We start from the raw sequence: 17921 nt of genomic DNA on the forward strand, positions 1-17921 counted from the left end.
TAAAAATATTCCCCCCAAAATTCCAGAAAGTTCCAAAAAAGCAAAACTTGAATTTGCCATTCACTGGCAACTATTTACATAGCATTTACCTGGTATTAGGTCTTAGAAGTAATCTAGAGTGATTTAAAGTATATGAGAGGATGTGCATAGGTTCTATGCAAATACTACACCACTGTATACAAAGGACTTGAGCATTCGCAGAGGTTGGTATCCACGGGGATCCTGGCACCAATCTCCTGCAGATACTGAGGGACACCTGTACCAAGCATTTATGAACTCTTAATCGTATGACCACCCTACGAGGTAGAACTGCCACCATTCTCTTTATACAGAGAAGGAAACTGTTGCCCAGAGAGGTTAAGTAACTTGCCCAAGGTCCCCCAGCTAGAAAGTAGTAGACCTGGGCTTTGAACACAAGCAGACTGGCTGGAGAACATGAGTCCTTACCTAGCTGACCAAAGGAATATCGAGGATGTTCATCACTGAGTTACTTACAATAGCACAGAGTTGGAAGCAGCCTAACATCCAATAAAGGGAGAATGGTTAAATAAAGTACTGGACAACCATATGACAGATGCAATGCACCCACTTACACATCTGCGTTCCTCTCCCCTCACGGCACTACCACAGCCCCTCAAACCCGCAGGGACTGACCACATGCCTTCTGAACCACTCAAACCCACCTGTCCGTCTCCCCACTGCCACAGCCTTACTTAATGCCCGTTTTTTGTGGGGGTTTTTTGGCAATGGCTTCATCAAACTTCTTTAAAACCACCTGCCTTGTATCATGCTTCCAAAGTGTAAGGAAGCAGTTGTCACACCCTAGTCACAGGGCCAGCCCATCTCAAGAGGAGGCTTTGTGTGACCTGGGAAGAAGCACCCCTTCCCTAAGACACTCCGCTTCCTCCCATCAGAAGTTTAGTAACACACAGCTCCAGGATGTACCCAGTTTGAATGGCAGCCCCCAGAGGAGGTACCCTCATGCAGTGCAAAATCCCCACAAGTGGACAACCTGCCTGTGACAGTCTGTGGATCTTCCTCAGGGCAGTAAACAAACAGACAAACACCCCTTTGAATTAACTGGAAATCATGTCATAGGAAGAAAAAAAAAAGCTTGGCCTAGCATCGATAACTATCAAATAAATTATATAACCTGATATTTTTCCTACTTTTGATCACTGTCTTTCTACCATGTCCTCATTGGTGATCATATTAACAGACAGTCCATATAAGAAAGAATACACAGGTCCAATAAACAGAAACATTAAACCTCTCATAGCAAAGGAGTGCCAAGTCAAAACAGTACCAATTCAGCAAATATTTTTTTAAATTAAAAAACACGGCACTTCTGCGATGGGGTGAAACCATCACTGACACAGTATTGGTGGAAGTTTCCCATTTGTATGTTTCTGGAAGGTAATTTGAATTCTAGAAGCAATATGTATTTCAAGCTCTTGAAATGACTATCCAAAATTGTACTCTGGAATAAACCCTAAATAAACAAAAAAGATACACATGGAGATTCATGTATAAGAAGATTAATCCTCCAAGTATAACAAGATTAACTGCAGTACTATTTATAATAAAAATATAAGCAGCCAGTATTTGTTGACTAACAATATACCTGGTGCCATTATAATTACCTGACATGTATTAACTCATTTAACCCTCGCGACAACCCTATGGGGTAATAACTCTTGCTATTGTCATTCTATACATAAAGAAATGGAGGCACAGAAATGTCAGGTAATTTGCCTAAGATCACAGAGCAAGCAAGTAGCAAAGGCAGGATTTGAACCCAGGATACCCAGGGCCAGAGCATGCACGATTAATCATTGTGTTGCTAGCCCTCCCTTCTTGATAACAGTAAAAAACTTAAAAGAATGTGTCTCCTGATGTGAAAATATAAATTTTTTTTAAAAAGTTAGGGGTGGGGGGCTTCCCTGGTGGCGCAGTGGTTGAGAGTCCGCCTGCCGATGCAGGGGACGCGGGTTCATGCCCCGGTCCGGGAAGATCCCACATGCCGCGGAGCGGCTGGGCCCGTGAGCCATGGCCGCTGAGCCTGCGCGTCCGGAGCCTGTGCTCCACAACGGGAGAGGCCACAACAGTGAGAGGCCCGCGTACCGCAAAAAAAAAAAAAAAAAGTTAGGGTTGGGCAAAACTTTATCATCCAACAAAACAAGCAAGGATGAGTTAAAATACATTATAACACGCTCATGCAATGGTGAACCGTGTCAATATCAAGATCACTGGAGACAAGGGAAATTTCTCATGGTAAGGAGAGCAGGATAGGAAACTCTACACAATGGGATCTATCCCCCAAATCAATGTCATTGGAAAGAAAAAGATGGTCAATTTTGTATGGCACTCAGAAGGCCCCCTGACCTGTGGTCTTCTCGGTAAACACGACTTTGGACTCGGCCGTGAAGTTCTGTCCCGTGAGAATCATCTGCTGGCCCCCGTAGACCAGGCAGCTGTCGATGTCTTGTCTTTCCACCATGGGCAGCTCGTGGGCGGATCGCTGGGCTGCGGGTGAGAGAAAAAGAAGACAGTGTGATGACAGGAGACGCCCATGCAGAATCGTCCAGTGATTTCACAGGAACGGGACACAATGCACTCTGCCCACCTTTGTCACTTGCTGTCGTTGCAAACATGGAAGCCTCACCCCTGGCAACCAGTGACTATGCAAATGTTATGTTCTTGTCAAAATGCCCCAAGTAATTTCGGCTAATTTTCTCCTAACAACACTTTTCATTTTCATGAATCAAGAGACAGATGCCTGTTCTCCTTTGAGGGAGGAAAGGAGAGTAAGAATTTGATTTTTTTAATAAAAGGATGGGCAAATCAACTTTTTTGTAAGAGATTTCCTTTGCTAGAATGTACTCTCTTCTCCTGCACTTGATGTCAGCAACACACGAAGGGCTCACGGATGTAAACTTCAGGACCTGATTCCTAAAGGTTCAGATGCCTTGGCCTTGGAATTCGTTTGCCATCCTGAACATGATTTGCCCCCATCACTTCTCTGACCACACTTCCTAGAACTCCCCCTTGCTCACTCTGCTCCAGTCACACTTCTAGAATGTTCTCACCATCTCTCAAACATACATAGCATGCTATCTTTCAATGTCTGCCCTTTCAGGTCTTTCTCTCTGGAAGGTTCTTCCCTGATTACCCGCATGGCTACCTTCCTCACTTCTTGCAGGTTTCTCCTCAGATGTCACCTCCTCAGGGCAGCTTCCTTACCCCTAGCCCTCCATTCTCCCCCTCAGAGTTAAAACAGCAGTACCCACCCTCTCTCCATCTGTCTGGCTGTGTCTCTCCCTCTTTCCCCTTTATCCTGCTTAATCATTGCCAAAGAACTGTCCACTTTCAGACGCACTACATGTAGCTTTATTGGTTCATTTGTCTTTCGTCTCTTCCCCACGAGAAGGTGAGCCCAGGAGGGAGGAGCGTTGCTTTGTGCATGCTGTGAGCCCAGGGCTGGGGACAGTTCCTAGGACTTAGCAGGGGATGCCTGAGATGGGTGGATGCAAGTATTGATAGATGGGAGGAAAGGAGGAAGGGAGGAAAGAAAGAGGGAGGGAGGGAGGGAGGAAGGGTTGATGGATGGATGGATGGAGATACATATGGATACAGATGTGTCTCAATATATCTTGACACACATATACGTATCACGATCTCTACATATCTGCACCTACATCTTCATCTGTATCTACAATGAGGAATGACACAGGTTGAGTGTTTAACCACAGTGACATATTTGAATGCTCACAGTAACCTTCTAAGAAAAGAAGTACTAAAATTATTCACCTTTGGGGAGCAAACTAAAGCCTAGGAGAAGTCAGATGGGGTGACGCTTAGATCTGACCCCTCCAGAACTGGTTTGTCCAGCTCCAGAACCCCACCTCCTAGCCCCTCCAGCCAACCAATTCTTCTGAAGGTGGGCTGCAGGAAAGAATGAAGACCCTCTCCAGATGCCTTTCCTGGGCAGGGTGAGAAATGGGTCCCATCCAGCATGAGGGACCATCTCCTCGGCCTCGCCTTGGCAGCGTGGGCCGAAGAGGCCGGCCCTCCCTGGGTGAGTCAGCCTGAGCTCCTGGCGTTCCTCCCAGAGCCCAAGAACTGGGCAGAGGGCCAGCCCTTTCCGTGCCAGGGGCCTGCGGACCTCCCCATCCGGGAGCGGGGGATGCAGCCACGTGAGGCCCGAGGCTCAGACCCAACCCTGTCCTCCTGGCTGGCCTGGGCCTCCAGGTCCAGCACCCCCCTTCCTTCGGCCCCAGAGCCACGTTGAAATCAGTCCCTTCAGGAGCAGCCACACACTTGGTGACATTTAAGGAGTCTGCTGTGGACCAGATGCTCCCAGACACTTTACACTGAAAATGCAGCCGGATGACTCTCAGTGATGGCCCTGCCGGTATCTTCCCATCCCAGGCTCAGCCCAGGCTCTCTGTTCCCAGGGGCCCACCAGCCAGCGTGGTTCTAAGGCGCTGCCAGTTAAGAGTACGTATTAAAAAGGCCTCTCTGCAGAAGCTGCTAATTTCTCCCACATGGGCCAGGTTATTAAGCCTTTCTTTCAACAGAGGAGTTCTGTATGACTTCCTAATTGAGCTGCCACCAATGGGGATTTATTAGCAGTGAAAGCAGCAGCCACACCGCCTAGAAGAGCAGGTCCCAGCTTTTAAGATCTGCCTTTGATGCGTTCAGGGGGCCAGTGGGGGCTTTTGGTCCCAGGGATGGGTGGGGAGGCGGCAAGAGCCATCCTTCCCATTTTGCAGGTGGAAAGCCTGAGTCATGGCTCCTGGGCAAGCCGGCCAAGGGCTCCCAAGCCAGCGAGGCCGGGGCCTGGACGTGGCCATGAGTTCTAAGCAGTGGGCGGGAGGCTGGGCCAGACGGCTGCTCCATGAATCACTGTGCATTGCTGTGAACACAACTCTGCTATTTCCTGAAGCAAACTCATTGCTTCTCCCTCCACAGCCTCACAGTTTCAAGCAACTAACTGATTCTCCCTTTGCCAAGTCTGCATTTCCTGCTCCTTCCCCTTACTGAAGGAAAACTATCTTTTCTAATGAAAATTTAAAGACTCCAGTCCGGCTTCCTGTAAGCTTTTATCTGGACTCCAGTCTTGCAACTCGAAGTGTGGGCCGAGCACATCAGCATCAAGGGAAGGGGAGGCGGTATTATTAGAGGTGCAGAACCTCGTGCCCCACCCCAGACCTACTGAACCCACACCTGCAGCTTAACAAGGAATCCAGGTGATTCTTATGAGCTATCAAGTCTGAGAAGAACTGCTTAGTGCTGGCTACACATTAGAATCAGCTGGGGAGTTGCAACAATAATGACCCCCTGGTCCTAATTCTACCATTTTACAGACAGAAAGACAGACGCTCACAGAGAGGCAGCTCCTGCCTGGGTGAGGCTGTCACGTTGGAGGGTCCTCAGTTCCAGCTCAAGTCCCCACCAGGTGATCCTTGCACAGGGCTTCCCAGCTCTAAACCTCACTTTTCCCATCTGAAAAATGGGGCTGTTAGCAGACCCATCTCACAGGCTGTTGTAAGGGTTAAATGGGAGAATTCACAGAAAGTGTACTTGGCTCAATAAACACCGGCCAGTATGGCGAACAACAGGAAGAGCTGTAGCTCCCTGAGCAGCTGCCCTGTGCTCAGCGCCGGGAACCACTGTTGTCTTGTCTTAGCTATTTCACCAAATAAGTACGGACCGTGTCCACGTGTTTACACACAGTACTGCTCTCTTCACTGCTGTTCTTGGTGGATCCCGACCCAAAACCCAGGTTTCTTGGCCCTGAATCCCAGCATTTTTCAAAGGGAGCTTCCCGGGTCACCTGCCGCCTAATCACCTGGTTGGGGGAGGTGCTTAATAAAAATGCAGCTTCCCCAGGCCACACCCCCAACCCCCCAACCCCCCCCCCCCAGCCCCAGAATCTCCTAGAGGAGCCTGGACATTTGCATTTAAACAATCTTTCCAGGTGACTTGTTACACACATTCTGTTTGAGAGCCAGGTCTCACACTTAAGAGGCCACCTGAGGACGAGAAGACCTCCTCCAGGGGAGGCCCCCCGCATCCTCAGAGAGCCCAGAGGCAAAGCAAATGAATCCAATTAGCCCCTGAAAGAGGAACTGAAGACAGGCAAACAGCAACCAAAACCACCCTCCTGGGGTCCACTTCCTTCTCCCTCTCTGACGCAGCCTCCAACACCTAGGGCTACTAATTGGGGTGACACGGTCCAGGACCTATGGGAGGGCTCTCTGCAAGCCCCCTGGGCCCCCCAGGCCTGAACCACCACCCGTAGCCATCCCCACCGAGTCCCATTCGGCTCTTCGACCACTGGAGATTCCAGACCCTCCAAACCCCAAACCCTGCAGTGTTCTAACCAAACAGGGGGCCACCAGCTTAAAGCCAAGCCCACGGCCCAGGTCTCACCTGTGGGCGGAGGCTAGACCCTCAGCTCTGGCTTAAGCGTCAAGGTGGCCCTCGAAGCCAGGAGACTACCTCAGGCTTCCCTCCTGCCCCTGGATTCTTGCATGTCATAAAGTGGCTTGGGGCTCCTATGTTTTATGAGCTCTGAATCAACAGGGCGCTGTTGGTTTGGCCAGTTTGGGTGTTTACTTTCACTAGCAACAGTGGCTGATTGGGAGCAGAGCCGGCGGTAAAGGCTCAGAGAGGGAAATTCACACCAGGCGGGGGTCCTCCAGGTCAGCCTGGACAGGGGCTGCCTGGTCAAGAATGATGATCTACCCAAGAACCTCAGGAGAGAGGCAGGACAAGCTGGTCAGGGAAATTTGGTTGTGCAGAGTGGGTGGGTTCTGCTAACAGCGAACAATTACAGCTGCCATAGAGAGTGCCTTGGATTCCAGCACTTTGTATATATGTTTTTGTTTATATTATAAAGCACACACATGAAGAAGCAATTTACGGTCATGGGTCAAAGTAAGGATGCTGCCACGTGACAGCCTGAGTTCGAAGCCCAGCTCGGTGACATCCAAGCTTTGGGACCTTGGGCAAGTCATTTAATCTCTCTGTGCCTCTGTTTTCTCATCTATAAAATGGGACTCATCATAGGGCCAACCTCAGAGAGCAGTTTGCAGATTAAATGAGCTAATGCACAGGAAGTGTGTGGCACCTCATCAGGGCTCAATGAATGTCTGTTATGTTTATTTTTATTGCTAAACTTCATGAGGCCACAGCAGGAATGATTCCCATTTTGGAGGTGAGGGCGCTGAGTCTCCCAAAGGAGAAGGCACTGAGAGCTCACAGCTATGTAAGGCGGACAGGCAGAACTTGAACCCAGATTGTGGGATTCCCCTACCCAGAGGGACCTCTTTTTAGTAAAATGGAGAAGGACCCACTGGGAAAGCCGCCAGCCAGCCCAGACCAGGAGGAGAGCCCCCTTCAGTCTCACTCTGGCCCAAGCACTGACCACCCCTCATCCCAGCTGCTGTAAACACTTCCTGTCTGTACATCAGGCCCTGTCCTTGGTTGTGAGCCTGGCCCGGCTGAGCCGGGCCTGGCCCAGAACATGGTGCTGACTCAGGCCTTGCCGGGGAGGGGCCGGGAGCAGGGCCGGCAGACTGGCCCCTCAGGCTCCCTCAGACCCCGCCTTGGCCACTGATGGGTCTTCCCTGGGAAGCGGGACCCTGGGGCAGAGGAACCAAATTCTCCCTGAGTATGGGGTTCACCTCTGGGAGGGACCTGTCAGCATTCACGGCACGGGACTGGGGCGCGGTGTCTGCAAAGGCAGGGGGTCCACAGTGCATGAGACCACCTGCCAGTTCTGACCTCAGGGGGTCTCAGCTTCCTCATACGGAAAAAGGAGCACAAACGGCCCTGAAAGACTGGTACCTCTCGTCCAATCCCCACAGTGCTGGGTCCATAGGAGGGGCTCTTATTCTTCTCCATTCCAATACATTAACCTGGAGCCCCCGCAGAATATTCCCACATATCTCCAGTAACCAAGACCCTTACAGGGGGCTCCATGAATCTCCATTCGACTAACGAGCTCCCTGGTCACTGGGGGACCCAGGCAGCCCAGACAGAGAAAAGGACATGGGTTTTTAACCCCCAGCTCTTGTCCCTTCCCTCGCCAGCCACGTGACTCTCAAATCAGTTAGCCAGCCCTTCTGAACCTCAGTCCGCTAGTAAGCTCAGAGTCTTTGAGTCTTCCCAGGCTACGATGAGGGTAGAAACAAGTTAATAGATGTGACAGTTGGGGGCAGGTGGCACTTGGCAGCTCTTCAATAAAAGGGAGTTTTGCCTCCCCAGCCCCGCCAAACTAGCTCAGTAAAAGGCCATAATCGCAGGGTCAGGTAACCATATCAATCAGTGGAGAAGCCACCCCAATCCTGGGCTCCCCAAAAACCCAGCTTTCCTGTAATCACCACCCAGCCAACCCACAGCACCAGACAGATAATCATCTAAGCTCCTCTTAGCAGCAGGGCGTGCGGCTTGCTGCCAGCTCACCTGAAACAATTAGTGTTTGTTAAACTCCCACACCTACTGCTGCCTGGGCTGTGGGCTCTCGGCAGTGACAGAGTGGCAACCAGAGGTATGTAACGTCTGCTTTGCAGAGCTACAGGGAGGGCTGCAAGTGGGAAAATATGAGACATACCAGAAGAGAGGCATTGGGGTTATTCTACTGTACTGAGCTAGGTACTACTACCATCCCCATTTTACAGATGAGACAACTGAGGCACAGAGTGCTAAGTAACTTCCCCGGGACTGCACAGCTAGTAAGTGGCAGAGGCAGGATGTGAACCCAGACCCACAGTCCTAACCATCACCCTAACCCTGCTTCCTCCCGTCATGTTGGTTTTCTGATGTTTCTGAATGTGATCCCTTAGTCATTGCTTAAAAGCCACCTTAGAGAGCCGGGGCGGACAAAGGCCTTGCCTACCTGCCCTCTGCCCAAATTTCACCCAAGATTTACTGCTACAGGGTCTCGAGGGAGACAATCCATTGCAGAGTGCTGGGAGGGTGGCCACAGTCCCCTAAGGGTCGCTGATCTGGTCTCCAGTTTATATGAGATGACGTCACCCTTTGGAGTTCTGGCCCAAATTAGTCTGTCACTCGCGATGTAGCTCAACCTTGGTGTCCTGGGATCCAGCAGGACATGGTCGTCACAGTTGGCTTGGTCCCTTACTAGCTGTGTGACCACAGGCAATTAGTTTAACCTCTCTGTGCTTCAGTTTTCCCATCTATAAAACTGGAACAGATGCTGAGTTCCTGGTGTCCTCCCAATGATTTAGCAGCAACAGACAAAGCGCTCGACATACAGTAGGTGACTGATAATAGTTCCTTGTCCTTTACCTCTTCCCCTTCATGTCCGCCTCGTGTCCTACCTTCCTTCATTTGGTCTTCAAGTATTTATTAGCATCTACTATGTGCCAGGCACTGTGCTAAACAAGTTTTAAAATATAAATCACATCATGCCAGTCCCTTATGTAGAACTCAAGGCTTCCCGTTTCACTTAGAATAAAATCCAAAGTCCCCTGCTTCCTCTCAGACCTCACCTCCTACATCTCTCCCTACCCGTCACTCCACACTGCCTCCCCGGCTGCCTTTCTGTTCCCTGACGATGGCAAGCTTATCCCTGCCTTAGGGCTTTGCACCTGCTCTACCCTCCAGCTGGGCCATGCTCCCCCGTCACTCAGGGCCAGGTTAACAAGCCATCTGTTCAGAGAGGTCTTCCCTGGTCAGAATGACTAAGGTTGCTGCTCCCCCACCCCCAAGTCACTAACACATGACCTTTGTTATTTTCACCATGACAGTTAGCTGTTTGAAATGATGTCTCTGCCTGCTTGTTGACTGTGGGTTTTCCCCACTAGAATGTGACCTCCATGATGGCCACGACTTTGGTTTGTTCACTGCTGCATCCCCAGTTCCTAGTACTATATAATGCACTCCAAATATATTTTTAATTAAAAGAATAATGTTAAGGGGCCTATAAGAATTATGTGGGTCGTTTTGGCTTCTGGAAGGAGCAGATGGGCAAGAGAGTATCTCTGATTTATGAAGCAAAGCAAAATCAATTTGCCTGTCTGATCTCACTAATTCTAAGGATTTCCATAAAGCACTGCTGTGTGATCACCCATCTTCCACGTCAGACTTAGGAGCGTGTAGTGGAGGAGTAAAGGGGAGGTGGTGAGGGAGGCAACAGTCTTCGGTTGTCTAAGCTCTCACTTTCAGAAAAAGGCATATGAAACAACTGAATTTCCATACGGAAAACAACGCAACCGGACCCTATCTCACACCATACACAAAAATTAACCTGATATGGTTTGTATCCCTAAACCTAAAAGCCAGAATCAAAAACCTTCTAGAAGAAAACAGAAGAGAAGATGTCTGCTATCTTCAGATAGGCGGCGATTTCTTGGGAGAATATAACGAGTAATAATCCCAAAAGAAAAGAAAAGAATATACTAGACTTCATCAAAATAAAATATTGATGCTTTCAATAAGACACAATTGACAAAATAAATAGGCAAGCCACAGACTGGGGGAAAATATTCATAATACATAAATCTGACAACAGGTTCATACCCAATGCAAAAAGAACTACTGTATATTAACAATAAAAATATGAGTAACCCAATAAAAACGGGCAAAAGCTCTGAACAAACACTTCACCAGAGAAGACACAGGACAGCCAATAAGCACACAGATTAGGGCTCAGCGTCATTAGTCTTTAGGGAAATGCACATTATGGGTTATGCACAATGAGATACCATTTTACTCACTGTAATGGCTACAATTAGAAAGACTGGCAAAGCCAAATATTAGTGAGCAAGTGGAATTCTCAGACGCTCTTGCACGGAGTGTAAAACGATTTGGAAAATACATAAATTGGAACATATGGTTTTTTTTCCCCGTGACCCAGCAATTCCGTTACCGGGTATTTACCCAAAAGAAATGAAAGCATCTGTCCACAAAGGCCTTGAAGGGGAACGTTCATAGCAGCCTTATTCATGATCCCCAAACCCCAGAAACAACCCAAATGTCTATCAGTGGTAAATAAACAATCGTTATATTCATACAATTGAATACTGTTGGGCAATAAAAAAAAAAAGAATGAACCACCAAATCACACAGTAACAGTGATGGATCTCAAAAACACCATGCTATAAGTAAAACAAACCAGACACGAGAGAGTCCATACTGTACTATTCCATTACATGAAGTTCTAGAATGGGGAAAGCACATCTACGGTTATAGAAATCAGAACAGTGCTTGCCTGTGTATGGGGCTGGGGAGGGGGCACTGGCTGAGGGGTAGGAGGAAACTTTCAGGAACGAAGGAAAACGCCCTGTATCTTGTTTGGAGTGGTGGTCATACTGGTGAATACGATTGTCAAAACCACTGAACAGAAGATGTACGGTCTGTGCAATTTAGCGTATCTTAATTATACATTTGGTAAAACACATTTATGCCATGAGAAGGGAGAGACTGAAAACACCATGTGAGAAAAGCCATTTCTAGTCCACACCTCATACCCATGCCCCCAGTTCCTGCAAAACGAGCAAAGTGAATTTACACTCTGTGCTCTGAGCGGGCAGGGCCCGGTGGGAAATTGCTTTAGGTGTTTCCTGAAATGTGATGAACAGAGAGGCCCCTTTGCAGGGCAAGGAGAAAACCCAAGGAAAGTTCTCACGGGAGAAGGCATCTGCCCCTGGGGACACATCCACTCTGTCTCATGGCTGCCTCTCTCTCCTGCTGGGCAGCCTGGGGACACTGTTTTCACACTTTCATTTTTTTCAACAAACATTCTGGAGACAGTTGCTATGTGCCAGGCCCTGGCTAACACCCACTGGTCCCTAACCTTACCTAAGAGAGATTGATAAGTAAATTGGGTGTCAGTGCACAGAGAGGGGACCCTATACCCTGTGGGGTGAGGGCAAGCTTCCTCCTCGAGGGGCCATCTAAACTGGGGCCTTGGATAAGGAGGGGTTAACTAAGCAACTGAAGGATGCGGGCACCCCACCTCCCAGCGGTAGATCTCTAACTTTGCCACATGTCAGAATCACTAGGCATCTCTGAAAGTCTCCGGGTTCAGGGCTCAACGCAGACCAACTGAATCAGAGTTTCTGGGGTGGGATTCAGGCATCCTATTTTTTCTTAGAAGTCCCCAGGCGATTCCAACATGCAGCTAAGATTGCTCTGGATGGAGGTGACAGCATAGGCAGAAGCCTAGGAGCCAGATGAAGATGCCCGTGGATTTGGGAATTGCGGAGCAGAGAGAAGAGTGAAGCCGAGAAATGCAGCTGAGGAGGTGTCGTGGGTTGAACTGAGCCCCCATCAAGATTTCCTGCCCACCCAGAACCTCAGAATGTGACCTCATTTGGAAACAGGGTCTTCAATGATGTGAATAAGGATGAAGATGAAATCATCCTGGATTGCGGGGTCCTAAACCCCATGAGAGTGTCCTTAGAAGAGAGAAAAAAGGGCACACAGAGAAGGCCACGTGAAGATGGAGGTAGAGATTGGAGTGATGTGTCTACAAGCCAAGGAACGCTGGTGATCGCCAGCCACCACCGGAGGAGAGGGGCCTGGAACAGACTCTCCCTCCCTCAGAGCCTCCAAGAAGGAACCAGTCCTGATGACACCTTGATTTAGGGCTTCTGGCTTTCAGATCTGTGGGAGAATCAATTTCTGTGGCTGGAAGGCTCCCAGGTGGTGGTAATTGGCTTCGCCAGGCCTGGGAACTTGCACAAGAGGGAAGCAAGGGTTCCACCAGCACAAGGGAACTTGGAGTTGAAGCTGAGAGCTCTCAGGAACCCAGGGGGTAAGGAGAACTGTCCCATTCCAAGGGTCCCAGACGAGGAAAGGCTGCCCACAGCTGTGACCGTGTGCAGGGTCTCTGTTGGGCAAGACAAGGGTGTTGCCTTCTGAGCTCTTCCACGTTCTCCTCCAAGTGGGAGGAGGGTGGGGCAGCCTCCAGAGCTTGGGAGACCAGAGAAGGTTCGAAAGAGTCTCTGCTGAGAATAGGGGAGGGAACTCAAAGGACCTCCCTGGCAACACTGAAGATCCGCTGGAAACAGAAAACTAGAAACATGGGGTGTCCCTCTGTGCACAGGTGAGATTTGACCTTGGGCACACTGGCCTATAAATAAAGAGAAGAGATCTGCCTTTCTAGCAAGTAACTCCACTTTACAAAGAGTGGCCTCCAGTAGCTTGTTCCAGACTTTTCTCCTAGATTCTGAGAACTCAACCTTGATCCCTGAGACGTCACGTAAAAGACATCTCCAAAATAAATAAGTTAGCCTTGCAAATAAGCACCAGCCCACTGAGTGTTTTTCTTACCGACCTACCTTCCCCAAGGGGTGCACATGAAGTCACCTTCCCCAAGGGGTGCACATGAAGTCACCTCCCCCAAGGGGTGCACATGAAGTCACCTCCCCCAAGGGGTGCACATGAAGTCACCTCCCCCAAGGGGTGCACATGAAGTCACCTCCCCCAAGGGGTGCACATGAAGTCACCTTCCCCAAGGGGTGCACATGAAGAAGTCACCTTCCCCAAGGGGTGCACATGAAGTCACCTCCCCCAAGGGGTGCACATGAAGTCACCTCCCCCAAGGGGTGCACATGAAGTCACCTCCCCCAAGGGGTGCACATGAAGAAGTCACCTTCCCCAAGGGGTGCACATGAAGAAGTCACCTCCCCCAAGGGGTGCACATGAAGTCACCTTCCCCAAGGGATGCACATGAAGAAGTCACCTCCCCCAAGGGGTGCACATGAAGTCACCTCCCCCAAGGGGTGCACATGAAGTCACCTCCCCCAAGGGGTGCACATGAAGTCACCTCCCCCAAGGGGTGCACATGAAGTCACCTCCCCCAAGGGATGCACATGAAGTCACCTCCCCCAAGGGGTGCACATGAAGTCACCTCCCCCAAGGGGTGCACATGAAGTCACCTTCCCCAAGGGGTGCACATGAAGAAGTCACCTTCCCCAAGGGGTGCACATGAAGTCACCTCCCCCAAGGGGTGCACATGAAGTCACCTTCCCCAAGGGGTGCACATGAAGTCACCTCCCCCAAGGGGTGCACATGAAGAAGTCACCTCCCCCAAGGGGTGCACATGAAGTCACCTCCCCCAAGGGATGCACATGAAGTCACCTTCCCCAAGGGGTGCACATGAAGAAGTCACCTCCCCCAAGGGGTGCACATGAAGTCAGTCAGTCAACAGATGTTTATTGTGCACATACTGTGTTGGTACATGTCACAGGCTAACTTGTCAACAAATACTGAATACCTCCCTGAGGATCAAACAAACAGGAACTCAGTGAGTCCACAAATGTTGATGGAACTGCCAGACAGAACAAAGGAGGAGATAAAAATGACAGAAGGCTCTGCCTTCCCTCCGCGAGAGGGAAAGTGGCCCATCGGGAGCTCCACTTGGTATTGCCAGAGAGGCTGGTGTTGCAGAAACCAAAAGAAGCTATTTCACAGAACTAGAAAGTTGGAGACTCTGCCTCTGCTCCCTACCGAGTAAAAATGAGTAAATCACCTTAACAAGAAATCCCTTACCAAGAAAGTCTCAGTTTCCTTATCTGTCAAAGCACAGTAGTTCAATCGGCCACTTTTTTATAAGAATAGGAAAACAAAAAACTGCTATGTTCAAAGCTCACGCAACTTTTAACACCCTGAGGATCTTGCTGGAGGTGCGTGCAGCCAGTGCTGACCCTTAAAGTCTCAGATTGACAGGAGATAGAATGACTTGAAGGACCCAAAGATGGAGAGAACAGGAGCTCCTATCAACGGTCCCTCCTGAGGCCTCCTGACCCCCACCTTGCTACAAACCACAGCCCCATCCTGGAGACTGAGTCATTTGCCAGAAAGGCAAGACCTTATCTTCTCAAAATCCCCCAAATCACTGAGGAAGAGCCTGAGTTTCCTTCCCCAAATGTCTTGAGATGTTCAAAACCAAGACCAGGGTGGGGCAGTCACCACGACTAGCACTTGGGGGACAGGGGTGGGGTCTGCTGGGCAGAGGAGGGGAATTCCTTCACTATTTCTGTGATGATGTTTTTCAAACGCTTGTTTTCCTCTATTGTCTGCTGTTGGGTCTTTCTCCTCTAACTTCAGAGCACAAACTCACCACCACATTCAGCCTGGTCCCCACCCTGACTCACCAGCCTGGAAGAGATCACAGGCCTCCTTCATCCTTTTCCAAAGACCAATCAAGACCAAGTTCTGGCTTCTCTACCAAAGAGGGTCCGCCCTCTCCTCTTGCTGGCTGAAGGCCAGTCTTCCTCAATGCTTTCTGCATAAAATATTCATACTTTCCCTTTCCTCATTAGTGTCTGATTAAGACTACCTCTGATGAATCCAAGCCACGTGCAGTTCTCAGCTGACCTACAGAGTATTTTGACTTTGTTGTCGCTTTTCTTAAAAATCAGGAGATTATTGGTTTATCTTAAAAAAAAAATCAGGGGCTTCCCTGGTGGCGCAGTGGTTGAGAGTCCGCCTGCCGATGCAGGGGACGTGGGTTCGTGCCCTGGTCCGGGAATATCCCACATGCCGCAGAGCGGCTGGGCCCGTGAGCCATGGCCGCTGAGCCTGTGCGTCCAGAGCCTGTGCCCCGCAACGGAAGAGGCCACAACAGTGAGAGGCCCACGTACCACAAAAAAAAAAAAAAAAAAATCAGATTTGGCCACACTGAGTCGACACTCCCACATGGAAACACTGGCTGGATTTGGGTAACAACAACCCATTTAGGTGGGGAATGTGCCACCCTGGCCCCCAGTCTCTACCACTACTACCCACCCAACCCACTCCACTCATGTCCACGACCTCCCTCGTCTCTGCAGGCAGCTGATTCTGTGACACCTAATTATGGTAAAATGTCCAGTAAAAAGGGGGGAAAAAACCCTGAAACATAATTGAATATGGAACATTATTGTAAGAATACAAAAATATTCTTAGAAGAACGAGACTTTTTAAAACTAATAAAAACAGCTTTTGTTTCTGGAACAATGCTTACTTCTTTTTTTATGCTTTTAAAAATGACTTCTCAACTCTCAAAAGCTGAGCAGACAATAAGCTTTGTCGCATCTAACTACAAAACCCAACAACAAACTTGCCCAAAGTACCTAAGAATGATCTCAAAGTGATTTCTTCTTTTGAAGCCTGATGTAGCTGGGCCAGGTCTCTGCTCAGAGACCTTCCAAACAGGATCTTGGCCACTCTGTATCGGATTCTGAAAATCTTCTGCATCTTTGTGTGGGTTAGCTTACACCAGACTGTAAGCTCACTGACGACAGAGAAAACACCTTGCTCATCTGCAGGCCCCCGGCACAGCACCAGACACTGAGCAGATTCTCAGTCAACACGCAGGGATGGGCTGAGGGCGGTGGGGACGTGTGGCTCCTGCATGCCAAAGCTCCTGCTCAGATCCCAGCCCTGCTGAGACAAGTTACACTACCCCTCATCTCTCTCCCTCCTCTTCTCTAAAATGGGCATCATGACACCAGCCATTGCCAAGGACTGCTGTGAGTATTTAAAGAGTGCTACACACTGAGGCACTTAGCTTAGTGACCAGTGGAGTCACAGTGCAGTAAGCGAGAGCCACCGTGATATTATTATTATTCTATTGAAAGAAGAGAAGAGGAAAAAGGGACTTCCCTGGTGGCACAGTTGATGGGACTCTGCGCTCCCAATGCAAGGGGCCCGGGTTCGATCCCTGATCAGGGAACTAGATCCCACATGCATGCCGCAACTGGGAGTTCGCATGCCACAACTAAGGAGCCCGCCTGCCGCAACTAAGACCCGGCGCAACCAAACAAATAAATCTAAAAAACAGAAAAAGGGGCACTAAGTACAGTGAACTCACTCCAGCTGCACCTGCCCTTTCTGGGCAGCACAGCACTTACACGCCCCACATCTTCTAAACCACGCTGTAGGCTGCTTATCAGCCATATTATCTTTGACAGCAAACCCTCCACAAGTGAAGAGAAGCAGAGAGAAACCCCGAAATGTGCTCTGTCTCTGGCCCCTTTGTTCATCTTGGGCCACCGCTGACCCCTGCGGGTCACACATTCTTGCTGGGTACCTTGCCCAGGCTGCACTGCCCAGGGTCACATACACTACACTTGCCAAAAACCGACCCTGCCCAGAACCCAACTTACAGCACTCGATGGGGTTAGATGCTGTCTGCAAGGAGACGATCCTTCCGCTGGACTCTGGAATGTGCACCCGGAACACCAGCCTCACCCGCGTGTTCTTCCTCCCGATGTCCGTCTCGCCTTTCCGCAGCTCAATGTCCGCATTCCGAAGCTTCAGGATCCCCGCACAGTCAATGCTGCCGGAAAGTCAAGAACCCCACTGACAACTGACCATCTCGGGGAGCAGGAAAGGTCACCCGCAAGGGGGGCGGGGGATTGCAATACACGGATAAATTTTTCAGCCAGGAATTTAAACCAAAATGGGGGTAAAACACAAAGTAATTAGCAAAATCCCCCAGTGGAAATTACCTCTCTAGGGAGATTCTGCACGCTTACTTTTCTACTCTCCAAAGTACCTGAAAAACTCAAAGACGCAACTGGGAAAAACTGATTATGGACTATGCAATAGTAAGAGTAGTAATATGGACATTAAATACCTTGAATTTGATAAACGTACTGTGGCCACGTAAGAGAGCATGCTTGTTCTTAGGAAATGCATGCTTAAGCATTTAAAAGTAAAAAGGCATGATGTCTGCAACTAACTCACAACCGGTTCAGGAAAAAATAGAGAGGGGGAGAAAAACAGTAATAAAGCAAATATGGAAAATGTTAACAATTGGTAAATCTGAGCGAACAGTGTAACAGGAGTTCTTTGTACAATTCTCGCAGTTTTCACGTTTGAGATTATTCTCTAATAAAGTTTTTTAAACTCCAACACACGGGTGCAATGTTTCCCACATTTTAGCCATATGC

The 17921-nt window shown here is 49.3% G+C and overlaps 1 protein-coding gene across 4 annotated transcripts in view; it reads right to left on the reverse strand.

Annotated features, from left to right (window-relative positions):
* Positions 1 to 17921, reverse strand: part of NFATC2 (nuclear factor of activated T cells 2) — a 160241-nt gene that overhangs the window by 63176 nt on the left and 79144 nt on the right. For all 4 annotated transcript variants that reach the window (XM_089897078.1, XM_089897079.1, XM_022597667.2 and 1 more), the window contains exons 5-6: positions 17133 to 17305; positions 2386 to 2526 (exon numbers count right to left, since the gene is read on the reverse strand). In XM_089897078.1, coding sequence (XP_089753204.1) covers positions 2386 to 2526; positions 17133 to 17305 — 314 coding nt within the window. The remainder of the gene's footprint in view (positions 1 to 2385; positions 2527 to 17132; positions 17306 to 17921) is intronic.

Source organism: Delphinapterus leucas, chromosome 15 (assembly GCF_059928025.1).
Source record: "Delphinapterus leucas isolate spDelLeu-1000000601 "Yukka" chromosome 15, BTC_Dleu_Yukka2, whole genome shotgun sequence".
Taxonomy (NCBI): Eukaryota; Metazoa; Chordata; class Mammalia; order Artiodactyla; family Monodontidae; genus Delphinapterus; species Delphinapterus leucas.